This window comes from Cervus elaphus, chromosome 19 (genome assembly GCF_910594005.1).
Source record: "Cervus elaphus chromosome 19, mCerEla1.1, whole genome shotgun sequence".
Classification (NCBI taxonomy): domain Eukaryota; kingdom Metazoa; phylum Chordata; class Mammalia; order Artiodactyla; family Cervidae; genus Cervus; species Cervus elaphus.
Genome location: NC_057833.1, coordinates 71,715,895 through 71,735,775, shown reverse-complemented (window position 1 = coordinate 71,735,775; position 19,881 = coordinate 71,715,895). Strand labels below are relative to the sequence as shown.

At 47.9% G+C, this 19,881-nt stretch overlaps 1 protein-coding gene across 5 annotated transcripts in view; it reads left to right on the top strand.

The window, feature by feature from the left end:
• DIP2A (disco interacting protein 2 homolog A) overlaps positions 1 to 19,881 on the top strand; it is a 106,987-nt gene that overhangs the window by 46,947 nt on the left and 40,159 nt on the right. For all 5 annotated transcript variants that reach the window (XM_043874002.1, XM_043874000.1, XM_043874001.1 and 2 more), the window contains 10 exons: positions 5,257 to 5,348; positions 10,240 to 10,350; positions 11,464 to 11,587; positions 11,931 to 12,040; positions 12,294 to 12,396; positions 12,848 to 12,912; positions 13,098 to 13,191; positions 14,032 to 14,151; positions 15,066 to 15,180; positions 16,422 to 16,561. In XM_043874002.1, coding sequence (XP_043729937.1) covers positions 5,257 to 5,348; positions 10,240 to 10,350; positions 11,464 to 11,587; positions 11,931 to 12,040; positions 12,294 to 12,396; positions 12,848 to 12,912; positions 13,098 to 13,191; positions 14,032 to 14,151; positions 15,066 to 15,180; positions 16,422 to 16,561 — 1,074 coding nt within the window. The remainder of the gene's footprint in view (positions 1 to 5,256; positions 5,349 to 10,239; positions 10,351 to 11,463; positions 11,588 to 11,930; positions 12,041 to 12,293; positions 12,397 to 12,847; positions 12,913 to 13,097; positions 13,192 to 14,031; positions 14,152 to 15,065; positions 15,181 to 16,421; positions 16,562 to 19,881) is intronic.

The following is a 19,881-nucleotide window of genomic DNA, read 5'->3' as shown; positions in this document are numbered from 1 at the left end:
TCTGTGCTGCTGTGGGCGTGGGGTGATTGGCCAGGCAGTTTCCACACCCCCACCCAGTGCTGGACCCTGTCTCCTTTCTCCTTCCTGGGGAGTGTGCCTCATGGTGCCCAGTTCAGTGCTGACTCTGGCTTCCTGGTGCTCAGGGTGCTTCTCATGTGCTTGTGGGCTATGTGAGCCCTCTTTCTAGGAAGTACCCGGATCTTTAGCTCATTTCTCTGTCCATTTGCTGATGCTTTTTCTGTTTTAGTTAGGCGCCTTTTCTCCAGTACATGTTTTGCAAATGAATTCTTCCACGCTTTGTACTGCCTTTTAACACTTTCACTGTGACTTTAGATAAATAAGAGGCCTTAGCCTAATGCAGTCTAATTTATGTATTTTCCCGCTTCTCTGTGCTTTCTGTCCAGTGTTGGAAGCCTTTGCCAAACCTTAGGTCACACAGGTTTTCTCCTGCCTTCTCATCTGGAGACGCCTTTTACTTTTCACACTTAGTGCTACCATCTGTTTGCAGTTTTCTTTTGTGTAGAGTGAACTTGGACTCATTTTCTCTCCTCTGAATGTAGTTGATCCACGATCATTGGTGAGAAGCAGCACTTCACCCAGGGACGGTTTTGCAGTCCAAGGGCTTTTCACCAGGTGAAAGATGTGCTTGTGGGTCTGTTCTGTCTTACCATCTGCCATTCGTCCTGGCTTCCTGAGTCACTGGAGCTATGAGTCAGTGTCGGATGTCAGTCCTTCTGCTCTGTGATTGATTCTCAGGATTTCCTTGACTCTTCTTGGCTCTTTGCATTTCCAAGTAAACTCTAGAATCACTGCATCCATTCCAGAAAAAATCCTCCAGGAGAGTGACCGACACTGCATTGAACCCATCAGTGTTGCTGTGATTGCAGAATCCTCCAGTTCTCAACCCTGGAATGTTCCCCTTTCAAGGTCTGCTTTAGTTTCTCTCAGTGAAGGTTTATACTTTTGCATTCAGGAACCTTGAACTTCTTTTGTTAGATTTATTCCTATTGGGATGGAATGATTAAGTCTTTTCTAGGCCTTGTTGCCTGTATATAGAAAAGCAATTGCTTTTTTAAATGGTGACATTGTATCTAGTGATCTTGATAAAGTGATACCTTAGTTCTTTTTGATCTCTTAGTGAGTAGTCCTGAGCATGCTGTTCACAGTCAAGTACCTATGGGCATCGATGTGTCATCCTGGCCTTCCTGGTGCTTCTGTCCCTGCCTCACCTTGGTGGGAGTCACCAATGCAGTGTGAGCCCTTCCCCGTCTTAGATGGACAGCACTTGGTCTTGATGCAGATGTTTACTGTAGCTTTTTTGCTTGTTTTATGGTGGAAATTCTTCATCAGGTTAATGAAGTTCACTTCTATTCCTAATTTGCTAAAAGCTTTTTGACATGCGTTGACTTTTTCTGCTTCCTCAAGATGATCATGTGACTTCTCTGTCCTCCTCTACTAGTTTGATGAGTTGCTGTTGTTTTGTCCGTCTGTTGTGTCTGACTCCTTGCGACCTGATGGACTGCAGCACACCAGACTTCCTGTCCTTCACCATCTCCTGGAGCTTGCTCAAACTCATGTCCATTGAGTTGGTGATACCATCCAGTCATCTCATCCTCTGTCACACACTTTTTCTCCTGCCCTCAGTCTTTCCCAGCATCAAGGTCTTTTCCAGTGAGTGGGCTGTTTGTGTCAAGTGGCCAAAGTATTGGAGTTTCAGCTTCAGCATCAGTCCTTCCAATGAATATTCAGGACTGATCTCCTTTAGGATGGACTGGTTGGATCTCCTTGCAGTCCAAGGGACTCTCAAGACTCTTTTGCAGCACCACAGTTCAAAAGCATCAGTTCTTTGGCACTCAGCCTTCCTTATGATCCAACTGTCACGACCACTAGAAAAACTGTAGCTTTAACCATATGGACCTTTGTCAGCAAAGTGATGTCTCTGCTTTTTAATATGCTATCTAGGTTTGTTATAGCTTTTCTTCCAAGGAGCTAGCGTCTTTGTAATTTCATGGCCCTAGTCCCTGTCTGCAGTGATTTGGGAGCCCAAGAAAATAAAATCTGTCACTGCTTTCACTTTTCCCTCTTCTATTTGCCATAAAGTGATGGGACCGGATGCCATAATCTTAGTTTTTTTAATGTTGAGTTTTAGGGCAGCTTTTTCAGTCTCCTCTTTCACCCTCATCAAAAGGCTCTTTAGTTCTTCTTCATTTTCTGCCATTAGAGTGATGTCATCTGCATGTCTGAGGTTGTTGATATTTCTCTCTTAATTTCAGCTTGTGAGTCATATACAGTCTAGATGTACTCCTTTCCTAATTTTGAACTAGTTCATTATTCTGTGTCTGGTTCTAACTGTTGCTTCTTGACCTGCATACAAGTTTCTCAGGAGGCAAGTAAAGTGGTCTGGTATTTCTGTCTTTTTAAGAATTTTCTACAGTTTGTTGTGATCCACGCAGTCAAAGGCTTTAACGTTGTCAGTGAAACAGATGTGTTTTCTGGAATTTTCTTGCTTTTTATATGATCTAACGGATGTTGATGAGTTCCATTGGATAATTTTCAAATGTTAAGCAGCCTGTGCATTCCTAGAATAGATCCCACTTGGCCCTAGTATCTTTAAGTAAATGCCTGAGTTCTGTTTGCCAATATGTTGTTTGCAGGCTTTGTACCTGTGCTCATTAGAGAGATGGGTCTGTAATTCTTTAGGAAAGGAGCTTACTGCCCACTTGTGAGGACAGCCTTCACCTGTCCAATTCAGCTTTCGGGTCCAGGTTGCATGAGGGGTGGGGACAGGACCTGTGTCCTGCTCAGCCAGGACTGTCCTTGGGAGAGGCCTGCAGGGGCTGCAAGGCTGCTGTCAACTCTCCCCTTCATGGGCCCTTCTCAAGCCTCGTTCTGCCTTGGTGCTTCCCAAAGATCCCGGCCTGAGGCCCTTGCCTCCTTGTCCTGCATCTTAAGTCTGTACCCACTATGCCCATACGACACCATTCGCTGCTCTGCTTCTTAAGTCAGGACTCACTCATGCTGTTTTCTTTCCTGGGCTAAATGTTCCGTCTTACCTCCCTGTTTCTCCCATAACCTCTCCTCTGGCTGCGGGCCTTCCTGCATCTCCCTCTTAGAAGGGGGTCAGGGCTGTTGGACTCTGCAGGCTTGGTGATGCCTTCTGAAAGTGAGAGGCCAGGTTGCTGCCACTCTCTGGATGATGGGTTGTCTCATCCCTGTATGGCTTTTGGCTCTGCCTTGGGTCTGTCTTGCTGTGATGCATTTAGCTGTGATGTTCTTTGGAAGCTTCTGCTTGGGGACCACATGCCTTCTTAAATCTATGGAGTGGTATCTTTCATCAGTTTCTGGAAAATTACACCCATAAGTTCTTGATATAGTGTTTCTTCCCCATTTATCTCTCCTGGCCTTCTGGGACTCTGACTGCATTTATATTAATACCTTCTCTGAGTCCCATGCACCTTTAATAATCTTCTTTTATATTTTGCATTCTTTTTTATATATACTTCAATTTGGAGATTTTCTGTTTTCCTTTATTCAGATTATCTAAACTGCTGTATTCTGAGTGATCTCATCCACAATCTTTGTCTTATATAGCGACTTGAGGGCTCTGAATGGCTTCTCCAAGGCTTCCACTTGTATGCATAGCTCTGGGATTCAGTAGACTCTTCTTGGGGCCCTGGTCTCCATGCCCCAGCAGCAGCAATTGATGGGCATAAGACCATGAGGCGCTGATATCCTATGGATGGCAGGACCCCAAACACCCCAGTTTTTGCAAGAACAGCTGCGGAAGATCAGTGCCCCTCCCCAGGGGTCAACTCCTTGGAGTCAACTCCCCCAGCAGATGGTCTTGCATTTTATCCAGCTTTAAAATCATTTTGGATGGGAGTGCAGCTCTGCCATCACTGCCCTTTCCTGCTTGGCAGTGGAGCCTCTTACTATATGCATTAAGAGTCATCCATATTGTTGTATATAGTTGAGGCTCATTCATTCCCATTGAGGAATGAATACTATTTCAGAATATATGTATCCATCATACTGTTGGTGGACACTGGGTCATTTCCATCTTGATTGTTACAGTCAGTGCTGCCTGGTACACAAGCGTGCATTCTTGTAGAGCTTGTATTAATATTAGGAGACGAGGCGGTAGCTCGGTCTAGGATAATGACGTCTTTACCTTTGTCAGGTAATTCCAGACCTTTCCAGTTTGCACTCAGCTACCTGGTGTGTGAGTCCCTCTCCCTGCCATTGGCTGCATTACTTTGAGCTAATCTGCTGAGAACACAGCAATAGTCACTGTGGTGCTAATCTGGTGATGGCTGATACATTGCATTTTTTTCCTGTTTTCATCCTTTAGGTTTTCTCTTTTGTTAAATGCTGTTGAGTCTTCTGCACATTTTTACACAGGGCTGTTTGTAGCATTTCTGTGTTCTGGATATCTGTACTTGTCAGGAGCTTGTGCCACAAGTGTCGCCAGCCACGTGTCCTGACTGCTCATGGCTGCACGGCTAGCCTCCCCCTTCCTTCCTGGGCTCGAGCAATGCTGTTCTGCCATCTGCATGGAGACCCGCCACCTGCTGGAGGGAGTGTGAGTGTGGTGTCCATAAGTGTGTGTGGTGTCTGTGACAGTGTGTGTATGTGTGACGTGTGTGTGTGTGGTGTGTTGTAGTGTATGTGTGTGAGGGGTCCACACGCACCTCTCCAGCAGCCGTGGCACTATCGGGTCACCTAGCATCTCCCTGACTGTTCTCTTGAGTGAAGAGCAGAAATGAAGATAGGACCCACTTGGTGAATTATTGTTGTAGAGGTGAAATGAACTGCGTGCCACCTATGTAAGGGGATGAGTGAGACATAGTGGAATGAAAATGCATTCACCGTGATTTCACACTTGATTAAACTAAGAGTGAAGTGTTAATATGATCCCATTTAAAAAAAATTATGCATATTATGTGTGTGTATACACATACATACATAATAGAAAGAATGCTTTTTTCAGCTGGCTTTTCTGTATTTTGAATTTTTTTTATAATAAAATGTTTTATTTTTCTGTTAAGAAAAATAAATCTGTGACTTGTTTCTAAGAGAAAACTATGATGTTCATTATCACATTGTGCAAAATAACTATCAATTGGCAACTATTAATATCTGCATTTTCACAATAGAGTAATAATGGTATATTGTGGAGTGTTGTGATTGCTACATTAAAACAGCAATTGTTAGTTTCTTAAATTTTACATTGTTAGTATTTTTATTCTATTTTAGGCAAACTTTGGAGTCGAAGTTTAAAACTAGCTTATACGCTACTTAATAAACTGACTAATAAGAACGAACCACTGCTTAAACCTGGAGACAGAGTAAGTAACCAAATGAACCTTTGTTGGAGGGAGTGAGCGAGAGCGGAGGCCAGAACTCCGTTTTGCTGACATCAGTGCTGTCGATTGTTTTGACTCACAGCATTGACACAAGGGGTTTAAGTCAGCAGTGAAAAGCACTGAACGTTGGGAAAGTTTGTGTCGATGGAGATAAAATGATGGTTCCTTTTATTCTCACTCATTGCACAGTCTCTGATTCTTCACCTTCTTTTCTGTCCCACTTCATATGTGTTGGTTTTAATACAAATATTAATCTCAGGTGTTAATGTTCCATTTCCAAAGCTGATATTTTGTGAGGAATTGCAGATGTTACTTTGAAATTCTGAGTGTTTTGTGTTTATCTCCTACCCTGTTCCGGGTGGCCAGGAAGCCCCCTCTTTCCCACTGGCCAGAATGGAACGGAGAAGGCTGTTGGCCTGCACTCCCACCCGTGCAGTTCCTCATCCGCACTGCCCAGCACGGTCCACAGTGGCTACATGGGCTGTTCAAATTAACCCAAGAGTTGTGCGAATCCTGTTTCCGAGGATCAGTCAGTCACTGCTTGTGACTGACAGCTAGCATATTTAATAGAGAAGGAATGCTGAGAAGGAACATTTCCGCTATTGTGGGAAGTTCTGCCCACAGCACTGCTCTCGGCAGTCTGAGCCAGACATGAGGAGGCCAGGTATAATAGGGAGTTCAGAATGGTGAAAACCAGCCCGCTCAGCAGTGACATCCCCTGTGAGGAGGGGCGCCTTAGGTCAGTGCACCCAGCAGAGGAGCTGTGAGTGGACAGGGTGATGCTGAGTTTCAGGCATCTTTCCAGGTGCCTCAGTCTTTAATGTAAATCATCAGTCAAGGATGTTTAAGGACAGAAACTTGGGTGTGAAAGAGAAGAACCAAAGGGCCAAGAAGTGGGCAGAAAAAGGGAAGATGGGGGAGAAAGGTCACAAGAAACTGTGGGAAATTCTTCAAGAGATGGAATACCAGACCACCTTACCCGCCTCCTGAGAAATCTGTATGCAGGTCAAGAAGCAACAGTTAGAACTGGACAGGGAATAATGACTGGTTCCAAATTGGGAAAGGAGTATGTCAAGGCTGTATGTTGTCACCCTGCTTATTTAAGTTATATGCAGAGTATGTCATGTGAAATGCTAGGCTTGATGAAGCACAAGCTGGAATCAAGATTGCTGGGAGAAATATCAGTATTCTCAGATATGCAGATGACACCACCCTTATGGCAGAAAGTGATGAAAAACTAAGGAGCCTCTTGTTGAAAGTGAAAGAGGAGAGTGAAAAAGTTGGCTTAAAACTCAGCTTTCAAAAAACTAAGATCATGGCATCCAGTCCCATCACTTCATGGCAAATAGATGGGGAAACAATGGAAAGCAGTGAGACTTTATTTTTCTGGGCTCCAAAATCACTGCAGTTGGTTATGCAGACATGAAATTAAAAGGTGCTTGCTCCTTGGAAGAAAAGCTATGACCAACCTAGACAGCATATTAAAAAGCAGAGGCGTTACTTTGTCAACAAAGGTTCATCTAGTCAAGGCTATGATTTTTCCAGTAGTCACATATGGATGTGAGAGTTGGACCATAAAGAAAGCTGACCACCAAAGAACTGGTGCTTTTGAACTGTGGTGTTGGAGAAGACTCTTGAGAGTCCCTTGGACTGCAAGGAGATTCAGCCAGTCCATCCTAAAGGAAATCGTCCTGAATATTCATTGGAAGGACCGATGCTGAAGCTCCAATACTTTGGCCACCTGATGCAAAGAATGACTCATTGGAAAAGCCTCTGATGCTGGCTGGGCAAGATTGAAGGCAGGAGGAGAAGGGGACGACAGAAGATGAGAGGTTGGATGGCATCACTGATTTGATGGACATGAGTCTGAGCAGGCTCTGGGAGTTGGTGATGGACAGGGAAACCTGGTGTGCTGCAGTCCATGGGGTCACAAAGAGTTGGACACGACTGAGCGACTGAACTGAACTGGGGGAGAAAGGAAGGGAGGAAGAGGAAACAAACCAGTGTGGAGGAAAGATAGAGGCCGAAAATAAGTTTTTAAAAATATTAGTATTAGCATCCCTGGAGATCTGATGTGAGGATATATCTCTGTAAATCAAGGAAAAGATACTAATAGGGGAGACTCAGAGATGGAAAGTAGGAAGAACAGTGCAGGTTAGACTTGATCATGAAGGCTGCCCTCTAAGATGACATTCTAGAGGAGAGAGGGGAATTTTGCATCATAATAGTGATGCCAGACCATTTCCAGACCTGGGGTGAAGGACCTGTGGGGGTGCAGGGGCCCACACCAAGGCACCTGCCCAGGTACTGGAAGGTGGGTACAGCTTTCAGGGAGAGTGGGCTGTCCGGGAAGGCCCAGCAGCCCCAGGGCTGGCTTCTTGGTGTGATACTGGAGGACACGGAGCTGTATTTTCAACCTTCAGGTCTGTTCCTGGGCAGTCCACAATGATGAGGATGGGGCACTGTTTTCAGACAGGCAGCACTCAGACAGTCACAGAAGTGAGGATGGAGCACTGTTTTCAGACACGTTGCACTCGGATAGTCACAGAGGTGAGGACAGGGCACTGTTTTCAGACAGGTAGCACTCAGACAGCTGGCTCTGAAGCACTGTCTCGGGAAGTTAGCAGAGGAAGTACTGCTATGTACATATATGCTACAACATATGAGTGAGTGGTCAGACAGGAGAGCTACCAGGGTGACATCAAGCTGCGGGCCAAGGAGCAGCCCAGATAGGACCAGAAGGATGAGGCCCCAGGTAGGCCGGCTGGTCAGCAGCTGGTGAGACTGTGAGCTTACCTGCCTGGCTAGTTATTTGGAAATACTACTGACCGGGTTTGACAACCCAGTGGAGCATTTCTGAGAAAGCTGGCCAGTGCACACAGGGAATGAAGCTGGTGAAAGAGGCAGTGACTGTCCCGCCAGAAGACAGGGCGGAGCTTGGCTGTAGAAGTGTGAACGGTACCGGACGATACCTTGTGTACCTGATGCTTTAGGACAGACCTGCTGGAAACCCGGACTCATGTTGTGCTTTACAATGAGTCTAAGAATCACTCATTTCTTTCTCTGGAGGAAAGTTCTTGCAAGGACATACTTACAGATATTTTATTGACTTGTAAGTGGATCCACATAGTTGGGTTAGTTATAACAAGGCTGATGAGATCACAGAGAGTTAGTGATCAGAGGTGGGTGGCAAGTTCATCCTCCTGTGGTAATGTATTTTATAAACTTGAACAGACACAACTCTTTATAAGAGATTCTCTAAAACCGTGTTCAAATCAGTTGCTCAGTCGTGTCCAACTCTTTGCAACCCCATGGACTGCAGCACGCCAGCCAACTCCCAGAGCTTGCTCAAACTCATGTCTGTCAAATCGGTGATGCCATCCAACCATCTCATCCTCTGTTTTCCTCTTCTCCTGCCTTCACTCTTTCTCAGCATCAGGGTCTTTTCCAATGAGTCAGTTCTTTGCATCAGGTGGCCAAAGTATTGGAGCTTCAGAATCAGCATCAGTCCTTCCAATGAATAGTCACGTTTACGCTCTACCAAACATCTAGTGTCAAGGCTCACAGTCCTTTTAGTGGGACAAACACTTACTAACATCAACCTTCAAAGGAGATCTTTGCCATTTTCAAGAAACTTGTTAGAAACTTGATTTCCAGGGCTCAAGTACGGAGTTAATATAGATGTAGCTCAAGTTTTGTCTTGTTAAAGGGTTATTAGTTATCCAAGGCTCCATGTTAAGAGTCTCCTCATATACTGTTCTGGCTTACCATGTAGGTTTCAGGCACACTTATTACAATGTTACGGGCTTACAAATATTCCTAAATAGCTTTTAATTTAACCAGATATTGTAAGACACGGAAATTGGGATGATGGGAGAAGAGAGAGGGGAAGAGGGCAGAGGACTCAGGGTTCGTCTACTGTAAAAGGAAGTAAAGCGCCTGTCCAATAGCTTCAGACGTGAGATGCAGCAAGATGAGCATAGTGTCTGAAAAGATGAGAAAGGGAGGGTTTAAGATGTGTTAGAAGTGATTGCCTTGGGGGATGGGGAAGGGTGTAGGGTGCTGGTTTTCATTAGTGCTTTTTGTCATTTTAAATCTCTGTGCTCAAAAAAGATTTTTTTTTTTATAAAAATGTAAGATAAATGTAATAGAATATGTAATTTTGGGGGCCGTGCTTGTGGCATATGGGATCTAGTTCCCTGACCAGGGATCAGACCTCGGTCCCCTGCATTGGGAGTGTGAAGTCTTAACCACTGGACCACCAGGGAGGTCCTGAGAACGTGTGATTTAAACTGTGGCAGCATGATGACCGGATGAGAGCAGGGAGTGGACCCCCTGTGGAGACTCAGGGAGAGGTGTGGGGGGCGGGGTCTTGCGAGGTATTCTGTGCCCTCCGCTCTCCGCTGTTAGTGTTTCAGTCTTGAGTGAAGATCTGGCCAATTAAGCTTCAGTGTCCAGATTTTCCCTTTTGGAAGGTATTTGGATATACTTTGATTCCGGGTTCTCTTTTCATGTCCAGGTGATTTTCTCCTGGGCTACTTGATGGTGGGTGGTGGTCCATCACACCGTCCCTGAGTGGTCAGAGTGGATGGAGGTGGATCTAGACCCACTGGCAGACCCGGCCCAACTTGCTTTGCCAGACTTGCTTTTTATTAGGCCCAGGAATTTAAATTAACATGTTTTGTTGCATGTGGAGTAAAGACTTTAATCTAAAAACTATGTAGTAGAAGTTACCTGGTTGTGGAAACTTAAGAACCAAGTATTAACACACAAAGTAACATTTTCTGAGCTAAAAATCTGTCTCATCAGCAGGTATGCTGATGACTCACTTCTTCCCAGGTAGATTGCAGGGTTTTCCTTTGTGCTTTTGTAGGTGGCACTGGTGTTCCCGAATAGTGACCCAGTGATGTTCATGGTTGCGTTCTACGGGTGTCTCCTGGCCGAGCTGGTTCCCGTCCCCATCGAAGTGCCGCTCACGAGAAAGGTAGTGCGTGATGCCAGCTCGGGTTCGTGGTCCCCGAGGCTGGGTCCTGAAGTCCTGCGTCCAGTGCAGGCATCTTCCTGTCCTCGCTCCAGGCGCCTCTTGTTGGGGGAGGACGGGCGGGCGGGCTTCAGAGAGACTAGGGCAGCTTCGCCCAGATGCCCGTTCGCGTGTCTCCCTGGGAGAAAGGCGCAAGAACGCCTGTTGGTGCTGATATCCCAACAGAAACAAACCTCTTTTCTTCTAACGAATAGAATTTGGGATCTGATGAGATTCTGTTAAACCGTTTCTCAAAATGATGTGCTTCTTGATAATAATTTTCACTTCTGGATGAATCAGTCATTCTAGAGATGTGTTACAGCTCATTTCTCAGTGATAAACACATGACATGAGATCCTCCTGTGTTCCTGTCACGTCCAAAACAGTGAGCAGATCTCATTGCTCACAGGTGGCTTCCGGTGGGGAAGGGCCTGATGTCCTAGATAGCTATTACACTTTAGATATAAATACCAGTAATCTGATTACTGAAAAGTATATTATTCTAGGAGTAGACTCAACATGTATTTTAGAAAATCATAGTTTTCTATTGTATCCCAGTGTTCAGGTAATTATTAACATGAGCATTATCAGCAAAAAATATTCGAATTCAAGAATCCTCAAAGTAAAACTTGTGAATAAATGCAGGATATCCCAAAGGGTGATATATATGATATGCAGATATTTGAATACAGGTTTCTTAGGGAAAGATTCGAGTTTGTAAAACTTATAAGAAGAAAATGATAAAATGCTACTGAAGGACGTATTCTGTGTAAAAATAATTAAGATTGTTAAAGGTCAGACCTCCCCAGATTAATCTGTATATTCTAAACACAAATCAAGTGTAAATTTCAGTGCTATTATTTTTGGAGTTTATTAAAATGCTAGTAAGAGTCATTTGCGAGAAAAACTTTGAGAAGTTAGTTACCCAGAACTTTATCTTTTGAACTTAAGAACTTAAGTATTTCATTTTGAGGGAAATGATGCACACACCTCTCAGGCTGACCTGGTCTAGTTTTGCAGGTGCTGAGGAAAGCCGTTCTGTGTGCGAGCGAGCCCCCTGCCCCTCTGTTTCTGCAGGATGCTGGCAGCCAGCAGGTCGGGTTTCTGCTGGGCAGCTGTGGCATCTCCCTGGCCCTGACCACAGACGCTTGTCAGAAAGGCCTGCCCAAGGCTCAGACTGGAGAGGTGGTGACCTTCAAAGGTGGGCCCACGGGCGGGCAGCATGTGGCAGGGTTCTCTGCTAAACTGGGCCCTTGGGCGTCCTTTCCTGTCAGCAGCCACTACAGAGACAAAGGGGCCTCCAGCAAAAGTGGGGTCTTGTTTTAGACCTTGGTGAATCTCGCTCCTCACCTGGCTCAGGGTCTAGAGCTGTGCTGGCCAGCCTGGCGGCCACTGGTCATTAAACATAAGTACACCAAGGCCCAGCGAGATGGGGGCTCCTGCCCACCGTTCAGTGGCTCGGGCAGTGTGTTGGATGCAGAGGTGTCGGGAGGGAGCAGGGCCTCTGACCCTGCCTCTGCATATCCCCGTCTGTGCCCTCACAGGCTGGCCCCCGCTCACCTGGCTGGTGATCGATGGGAAGCACCTGACCAAGCCCCCCAAGGACTGGCACCCGGCATTGCAGGATGCGGGGCCCCGGACTGCCTACATCGAGGTATGCCCTTGCCAGACCCCGTGCTCGGGCCCCTCCATGTGGGCTTTTCCTTCACCCCAGAGCCTCCCCTGCTGCCTCCCTGGGGCCACCTGCATGCCCTGTCGCCCCTCATCCACCCAGGGTGAGCCTGACGTCAGCTGAGGGCATCACCTCGAGGGCCCAGGCATACTGTGTGCTCTGGTCGAACCTGTGGTGGGTGAAGGACAGCCTCCAGAAATGTCACCTAATGAGCTCGTGCTTTGGAATCTTTCAGTACAAAACCAGCAAGGAGGGAAGTACAGTGGGAGTGGCGGTGTCGCATGCATCCCTGCTGGCGCAGTGCCAGTCTCTGACCCAGGCGTGCGGCTACTTGGAAGGTAAGGGTTGGGGCGGCTCTCCGGCCCCTCCCAGAGCTCACGCAGCGAGGCCTATGGGAGGGGAGGGACACGGCCTGCTGTGACCCTGGGGCTTCAGGGTGACCTGAGAAGGGGGCGGGGCCTGGGAACAAGCGACCCTCTGCTGCCCTCCGTCCGCTCCACGTCCGAGAGGAGAGGGAGGTGCGCACTCCTGCGGCCTCTGGCATGTGGCTGCTCCCTGTGTTTCCAGAAGAGCAGTCAGCTTGTTCTCTGTGCTAACTCGCAGTTGTGTGATCTGCTTTCACATTTACCAAGATTATGACCGGTTGAGACATGGTATTTGGAAGTGCTTTGTATGTTTCCTAGAACTCCTTATTTGTTGATGATGTAATCATCTCAGGATGTCTCTGAAAATGCACGTGACTTGTGAGGAAGGTCACTTGGTTGTTTAACCATCTTTGTCCACTTTCAGCTGAAACATTAACAAATGTGCTGGATTTCAAAAGGGATGCCGGCCTGTGGCATGGAGTGTTAACAGTGAGTGCTGTGTCTGTACTACCTAACTGTGGGGAGGTTGCTAATGTTTCACGCCCGTGGGCAACACCAAGCCCCACGGTGGCTGGTGGAGTCACCAAGCCCTTGTGCTGTGAGTGGAGCTCTGACACTCTCTGTGGCTCTCCGGGTGGGGCCCCCTTCCCCCACAACCACGGGTCTCTTTGCAGAGCATCTTGAACAGGATACATGTGGTCAGCATCCCGTATGCACTGATGAAGGCGAACCCGCTCTCCTGGATTCAGAAAGTGTGTGTGTATAAAGGTAACGGAGGAACGTCGTCTGTCTGTGTGCCCTTCCTTAGAGGGGTCTTTGAGTTAATCTTTGGTGATTAAGAAATAATACAGCACACACAGAGCTGTGGGGGGGCGGGGCCAGGGCAGGCACCCCCTGCCCCACAGCCTGGCTCTGCAGTGCTGGGAATAGGGGGCTGTGGAGGACGGCTCTGTTCGGCATGGCCATAGACTCCTGACTTCATGCTGTCACATAAACGCTTCTGATTCTTAGCTCTTGAGATGGCTTGAATTTGAAGTTAGGGCTCTTCAAGCCACCAGTAGCAAAGCTGATTGTTCAAACAAAGCAGTTTATGATCCAGAGCTGGGGGGGCTGCCTGCAGGGCCACACCCACCCTGCTGTCCATCCGGAGTCAGTCGGTGCTTCCCGAGCATGACCACCCCTGCGTGATCCAGGTGTCCCTAGGCTCTGCTCCAGCAGGGCTTGGCGGGCCTGCTGTGTCCTGGGTGCCCCGTACGTGTCGACCACACTAATGACGTTGCCGGTTATGGAGTGTGGATGTGGGCCATGCCCTGTGGGTGGCTGTCTCTGATGACCCTGTCTGACGGATGAAAACCGAATCCAAGGGGGGCGTTCGGCAGTGCCCCCTCCTGCTAGAGGGAGCAGGGTCCCCCCTGTTGGGGAGGGGCAGCCGGGGAGGGGCAGCTGGGGAGCAAGAGGCAGGTGTGGTGGGAGCAGGGGGAGAGTCAGAACGGCCCCTGCACTGCTGGCTTCCAGGTGGGCCAGGTGGGGGAAGCCCAGAGGCTGGGCTGTGGGGGGCACGTGGCCTGCTGCCTGCGCGTGACGCAGACACATCCTGCTCCCCCGCAGCCCAAGCGGCCCTGGTGAAGTCCCGGGACATGCATTGGTCTCTCTTGGCTCAGCGAGGTCAGAGGGACGTCAGCCTCAGCTCCCTGCGCCTGCTGATCGTGGCTGATGGTGCAAACCCCTGTGAGTACTGCCCACCCCCCACCCCCGGAACCCCTGTATAGCGTGGCCCTGACAACCCTGGGCTCCTGGGTACCTGACTGTTGGGAGGACACTCCACCTTCTAGCACCCCAAAGCGTCTTATTTCCTCCATCTACCCCTGAACCCCTCGTCCTGCCTCCAAAGTACCACAGGCCGCTGCTCCTCTGTGTCTCCACCACACTCTTGGCGCAGCTGCTGAGCCACCAGGAGCCCCTCCCCAGGCCGGCTGGCCCACAGACCTCAGATCCCAGCACTCTGAGTGCCCATCGCTTCCCTGATGCGCCGAGCGATCCAGACTGTCTTGTTTGTCCTCTGCTGGATGCAAGGCCCATAGCCAGGTTCCCCTCCTTTCCTGAGCCTGCCTGCGGCAGAACGCTGCAGTCTGGGGTGCAGCCCTGGTCCTGGTGGGGGCAGTGCCGTGCTGACTTAGGCCCTGAGCAGGCAGCACCACCCCAGACGGTGGCTGCACAAGTGGGCAGAGAAGCAGGGTTGAAGGACTGGGCTGCCCCTACAGGGAGAGGCATGTTGAAGCCATTGGCAGACTGCAGCTACGAGGTGCATCCAGGAGTGGGTGCTCACAGGGTCAGGCCTTGTGCTGCAGAAGGTTCAACTCCGGCTCTGTAAGTGGCCCGGGTCGCCTCCCATTTGCACAGCTGCCAGTAGGTGGGCAAGGCTGTCAGACCTCAGACTCAATGCCAGGGGAGAGTCCGCTTCTTATTTGCTAGTGATTTGAAAACGCATCCTGTTTTTTGTGGAAACAGCGCCCCCCCCCCATGAGACTGACGGGTTGATTGAGGTGAAGGGGTACAGCATCTGGGCCTGGTGCCTGGCATCCTCCACATTGGGTGCCTGACGGCCTTCCACTCAGCGCTCATGTCCACTCTGTCTCACGCAGGGTCCATATCCTCCTGTGATGCATTCCTCAACGTCTTCCAGGCCAGAGGGTTGAGGCCAGAGGTCATCTGTCCCTGTGCCAGCTCACCGGAGGCGCTCACCGTGGCCATCCGCAGGTAGCTGATCACTTGCTCTGTCTTGTAGACACTTAATTTTTCCTTGTTCAGCTGAATTACCTGTGAGAGCAAATTTGGTTGATTGGTTCCTGAGTAAGAGAAACCGTGAGCAGTGCTTGGTCTGGGGCCCGTCTCCAGGCGTGTTCATGTCCTAGTGGGGCTGCCCCGACCGCCATGTCTGCACCCCCTGTTGGCCACACGTGCCTCCCCAGCTGTCCTGATTTGTGACACAGTTCCATGGTGCTCCCTGGAGTACCGTCTCTGGATTATTGCAGCCCAGGACTCGCCCTGTTCTGATGGGGTTGTGAGGCCTGAGAGACACAGCCTCCTGCTCTGTGCTCACCCATGTGACTCCCCAGGCCCCAGCGAGGTCACCTTCCTGCCCAGTCATCTCTGCTCACCTAAGGCTGCTGTCCATGCCCCCGAGTGCCATCCTCAGGTAGAGGGCAGTACGCTCACATTTGCGGGCACTCTGTTAATTTCCCACTCTCAGCTCAGTTGTTAAAGAGTGAGTTTCAGTTGTGGTCTTGTATTACGTTGTTTATTTATCTATGGCAGTAAGAAATCCTAACATATTGATAAGAATCAGCATTAAAAACATCACCTTTACAAAAAAAAAAACAAAAAAAACACATCACCTTTATCCTCCCCAGACCACAGGAGGGGTTCTTCATGCCTTTGTTCTGCGATGACCTCTTGTGCTCAGCAGAGTGGTTTTTCTTACTGGAAGGGACGTGACATTTGATTCTCAGCCACCCAGATTCTGCTGCTGCGAGACCAAACAGGCCCAAACTTGGCATTGCAGCAGTGGTCGCTTTACTGTCCCTGGCTTCCTGTAGTCGGGAGTCGGGACAAGCTGCTGCGGCTCCATGGCCTTTGCCTGGAATGGGTGGTGCGGCCTGCTGTTCTTCTGCCATGGCTCCAGGCCACCTCCTCTGGTCTCAGGGTCCTCTGGGCTTGCTCCCAGGAAGCATGGACTCTGCTCACCTGCTGCCTGGGGCTCTGGGCACTGTCCCAGTACCACCTGGTGGAAGCGGTCACCTTTGTGCCCTTCTTGGAAGGCATGCGGTATCACTGCATGGTCCCTGCAGCCCCCTGGTCCCCTGCTGTGGAGCACATGGGGTGGGGTGTCAGGTCTCGCAGCCAGCATCCCCACAGCCTGGCGCCAGCTGGCACTTTGCTGCACATCATCCTGTTGTCAGGGGACTGTCCCCTCATCAGTTAATAAATTTTGTTTCCAGGCCGCCTGACCTGGGGGGCCCTCCTCCAAGAAGAGCTGTGCTGTCCATGAGTGGCCTCAGTCATGGGGTGATCAGAGTGGACGCTGAGGAGAAGCTGTCGGTCCTCACAGTTCAGGATGTCGGCCAGGTGATGCCTGGAGGTGAGGGCACGGCGGGGTCATAGTGGGGAAGGGTCTTGTACTGTGGCTGGGTGGGCTCTAAAGCACACAAATACTGGGCTTCAGATGGTCCATGTGGGCTGGGATTTTTGTTTGTAACATGTTTTCTGGTTTTTGCCTCCCTTTGTATCAAGGGCAGTGTGTTTGCCCCATGACCCCACCTTGGTCCCCTCAGGGCTGGGGAGTAGTGACAGAGCTCCCCTCTGGAAGGTCGTGCACCAGGCGGTCACATGCTTGTCCCTTGGCAAGGCCTGCAGCCCTCAGGCCCTCAGCTGCAGGCACCAATGATGGGGTTGTCTTGGTCCTGCCGAGGGCCTGTTAGGTGAGCAGCAGCAGAACCCTAAAGGCTCCAGGAGGGCCACGGGCCAGGATGGCGCGTGAGTCACCAGAGGGGCAGCAGTGGGGGAGGGTGACAGTCTCCCCACAGGCCCCCCGCCCCACCCTGAGCAGTGTCACAACAGGGAATTTCGAGCAGAGCCAGCCAGAGGCCAGTGGCTTCATGAGTAAGGGGTGTCCTACATGTGCTCGGAGGCTGCCCCTCGCCATGGCCACCCTGCGGTGCTCCAGCTCCCCTCCTGCCTGTGCCCATCCTTCTGGCAACCCTGGAGAGCAGCTTCTATCTCCACTCAGGCCTTGTCGTGGTGCGCCTTGGTCCCAGGCCTGGGACCATGTCTGTAGCTCTGCCTCCTGCAGGCTCTTGGAGCAGGCTGGGCACCAGAGGGAGGGACATGGCCGCATCTGGCCCAGTGGTGGTGCTAGGGGTCAGCACACAGAACAAGGTTGGACATTTATTAGGTTGGTGCAAACATAATTCCGGTTTCAGAAATAAATTTTAATCATTGTAACTAGGCTCAAACACATCTTTATTAATCAAAATAAGAATTATTACAGTCAACATGTTTTTTATTAATTTTTAATTTATTTATTTTAATTGGAGGCTAATTACTTTACAATATTGTACTGGTTTTTGCCATACATTGACATGAATCAGCCATGGGTGTACATGTGTCCCCCATCCTGAATCCCCCTCCCACGTCCCTCCCCATCCCATCCCTCAGGATCATCCCACACACCAGCCCTGAGCACCTTGTCTCATGCATCGAACCTGGACTGGCGATCTGTTTCACATATGATAATATACATGTTTCAATGCTATTCTCTCAGATCATCCCACCCTCGCCTTCTCCCACAGTGTCCAAAAGATTGTTCTATACATCTGTGTCTCTTTTGCTGTCTCGCGTATATGGTCATTGTTACCATCTTTCTAAATTCCATATATATGTGTTAGTATACTGTATTGGTGTTTTTCTTTCTGACTTACTTCACTCTGTATAATAGGCTCCAGTTTTATCCACCTCATTAGAACTGATTCAATGCATTCTTTTTAATGGCTGAGTAATATTCCTTTGTGTATATGTACCACAGCTTTCTTATCCATTTGTCTGCTGATGGACATCTAGGTTGCTTCCATATCCTGGCTATTGTAAACAGTGCTGCAGTGAACATTGGGGTGCACATGTCTCTTTCAATTCTGGTTTCCTTGGTGTGTATGCCCAGCAGTGGGATTGTTGGGTCATATGGCAGTTCTATTTCCATTTTTTCAAGGAATCTCCATACTGTTCTCCATAGTGGCTGTATCAGTTTGCATTCCCACCAACAGTGTTAGAGGGTTCCCTTTTCTCCACACCCTCTCTAGCATTTATTGTTTCTAGACTTTTTGATAGCAGCCATTCTGACCAGCATGAGATGGTACCTCGTTGTGGTTTTGATTTGCATTTCTCTGATAATGAGTGATGTTGAGCATCTTTTCATGTGTTTGTTAGCCATCTGTATGTCTTCTTTGGAGAAATGTCTGTTTAGTTCTTTGGCCCATTTTTTGATTGGATTGTTTATTTTTCTAGAGTTGAGCTGCAGGAGTTGCTTGTATATTTTTAAGATTGTCAGTTACTTCGTTTGCTATTATTTTCTCCCATTCTGAAGGCTGTCTTTTCACCTTGCTTATAGTTTCCTTTGTTGTGCAAAAGCTTTTAAGTTTAATTAGGTCCCATTTGTTTATTTTTGCTTTCATTTTCATTACTCTGGGACGTGAGTCATGGAGGATCCTGCTATGATTTATGTCAGAGTGTTTTGCCTATGTTTTCCTCTAGGAGTTTTGTAGTTTCTGGTCTTACGTTTAGATCTTTAATCCATTTTGAGTTTATCTTTGTGTATACTGTTAGAAAGTGTTCTAGTTTCATTCTTTTACCAGTTTTCCCAGTACCACTTGTTAAAGAGATTGTCTTTCTCCATTGTATATTCTTGCCTCCTTTGTCAAAGACAAGGTGTCCACAGGTGCATGGATTTATCTCTGGGCTTTCTATTTTGTTCCATTGATCTATATTTCAGTCTTTGTGCCAGTACCATACTGTTTTGATGACTGTGGCTTTGTAGTAGAGCCTGAAGTCAGGCAGGTTGATTCCTCCAGTTCCATTCTTCTTTCTCAAGAGTGCTTTGGTATTCAAGGTTTTTTGTATTTCCATAATAATTGTGAAATTATTTGTTCTAATTCTCTGAAAAATACCGTTGGTAGCTTGATAGGGATTGCATTGAATCTATAGATTACTTTGGGTAGTACACTCATTTTCACTATATTGATTTTTTCAATTAATGAACATGGTATATTTCTCCATCTATTTGTGTCATTTTTGATTTCTTTCCTCAGTTTTATAGTTTTCTATATATAGGTCTTTTGTTTCTTTAGGTAGATTTATTCCTAGTATTTTATTCTTTTCATTGCAAAGGTGAATGGAATTGTTTCCTTAATTTCTCTTTCTGTTTCCTCATTGTTAGTATATAGAAGTGCAAGGGATTTCTGTGTGTTAATTTTATATCCTGCAACTTTCCTATATTCATTGATTAGCTCTATAATTTTCTGGTAGTGTCTTTAGGGTTTTCTATGTAGAGGATCATGTCATCTGCAAACAGTGAGAGTTTGACTTCTTCTTTTCCAATCTGGTTTCCTTTTATTTCTTTTTCTTCTCTGATTGCTGTGGCTAAGACTTCCAAAACTATGTTGAATAGTAATGGTGAGAGTGGGCACCCTTGTCTTATTACTGACTTTAGGGGAAATGCTTTCAATTTTTCACCATTGAGGATAAAGTTTGCTGTGGGTTTATCATATATAGCTTTTATTATGTTGAGGTATGTTCCTTCTATTCCTGCTTTCTGGAGAGTTGTAATCATAAATGGTCGTTGAATTTTGTCAAAGGCTTTTTCTCTGCATCTATTGAGATAATCATATGGTTTTTATCTTTCAATTTGTT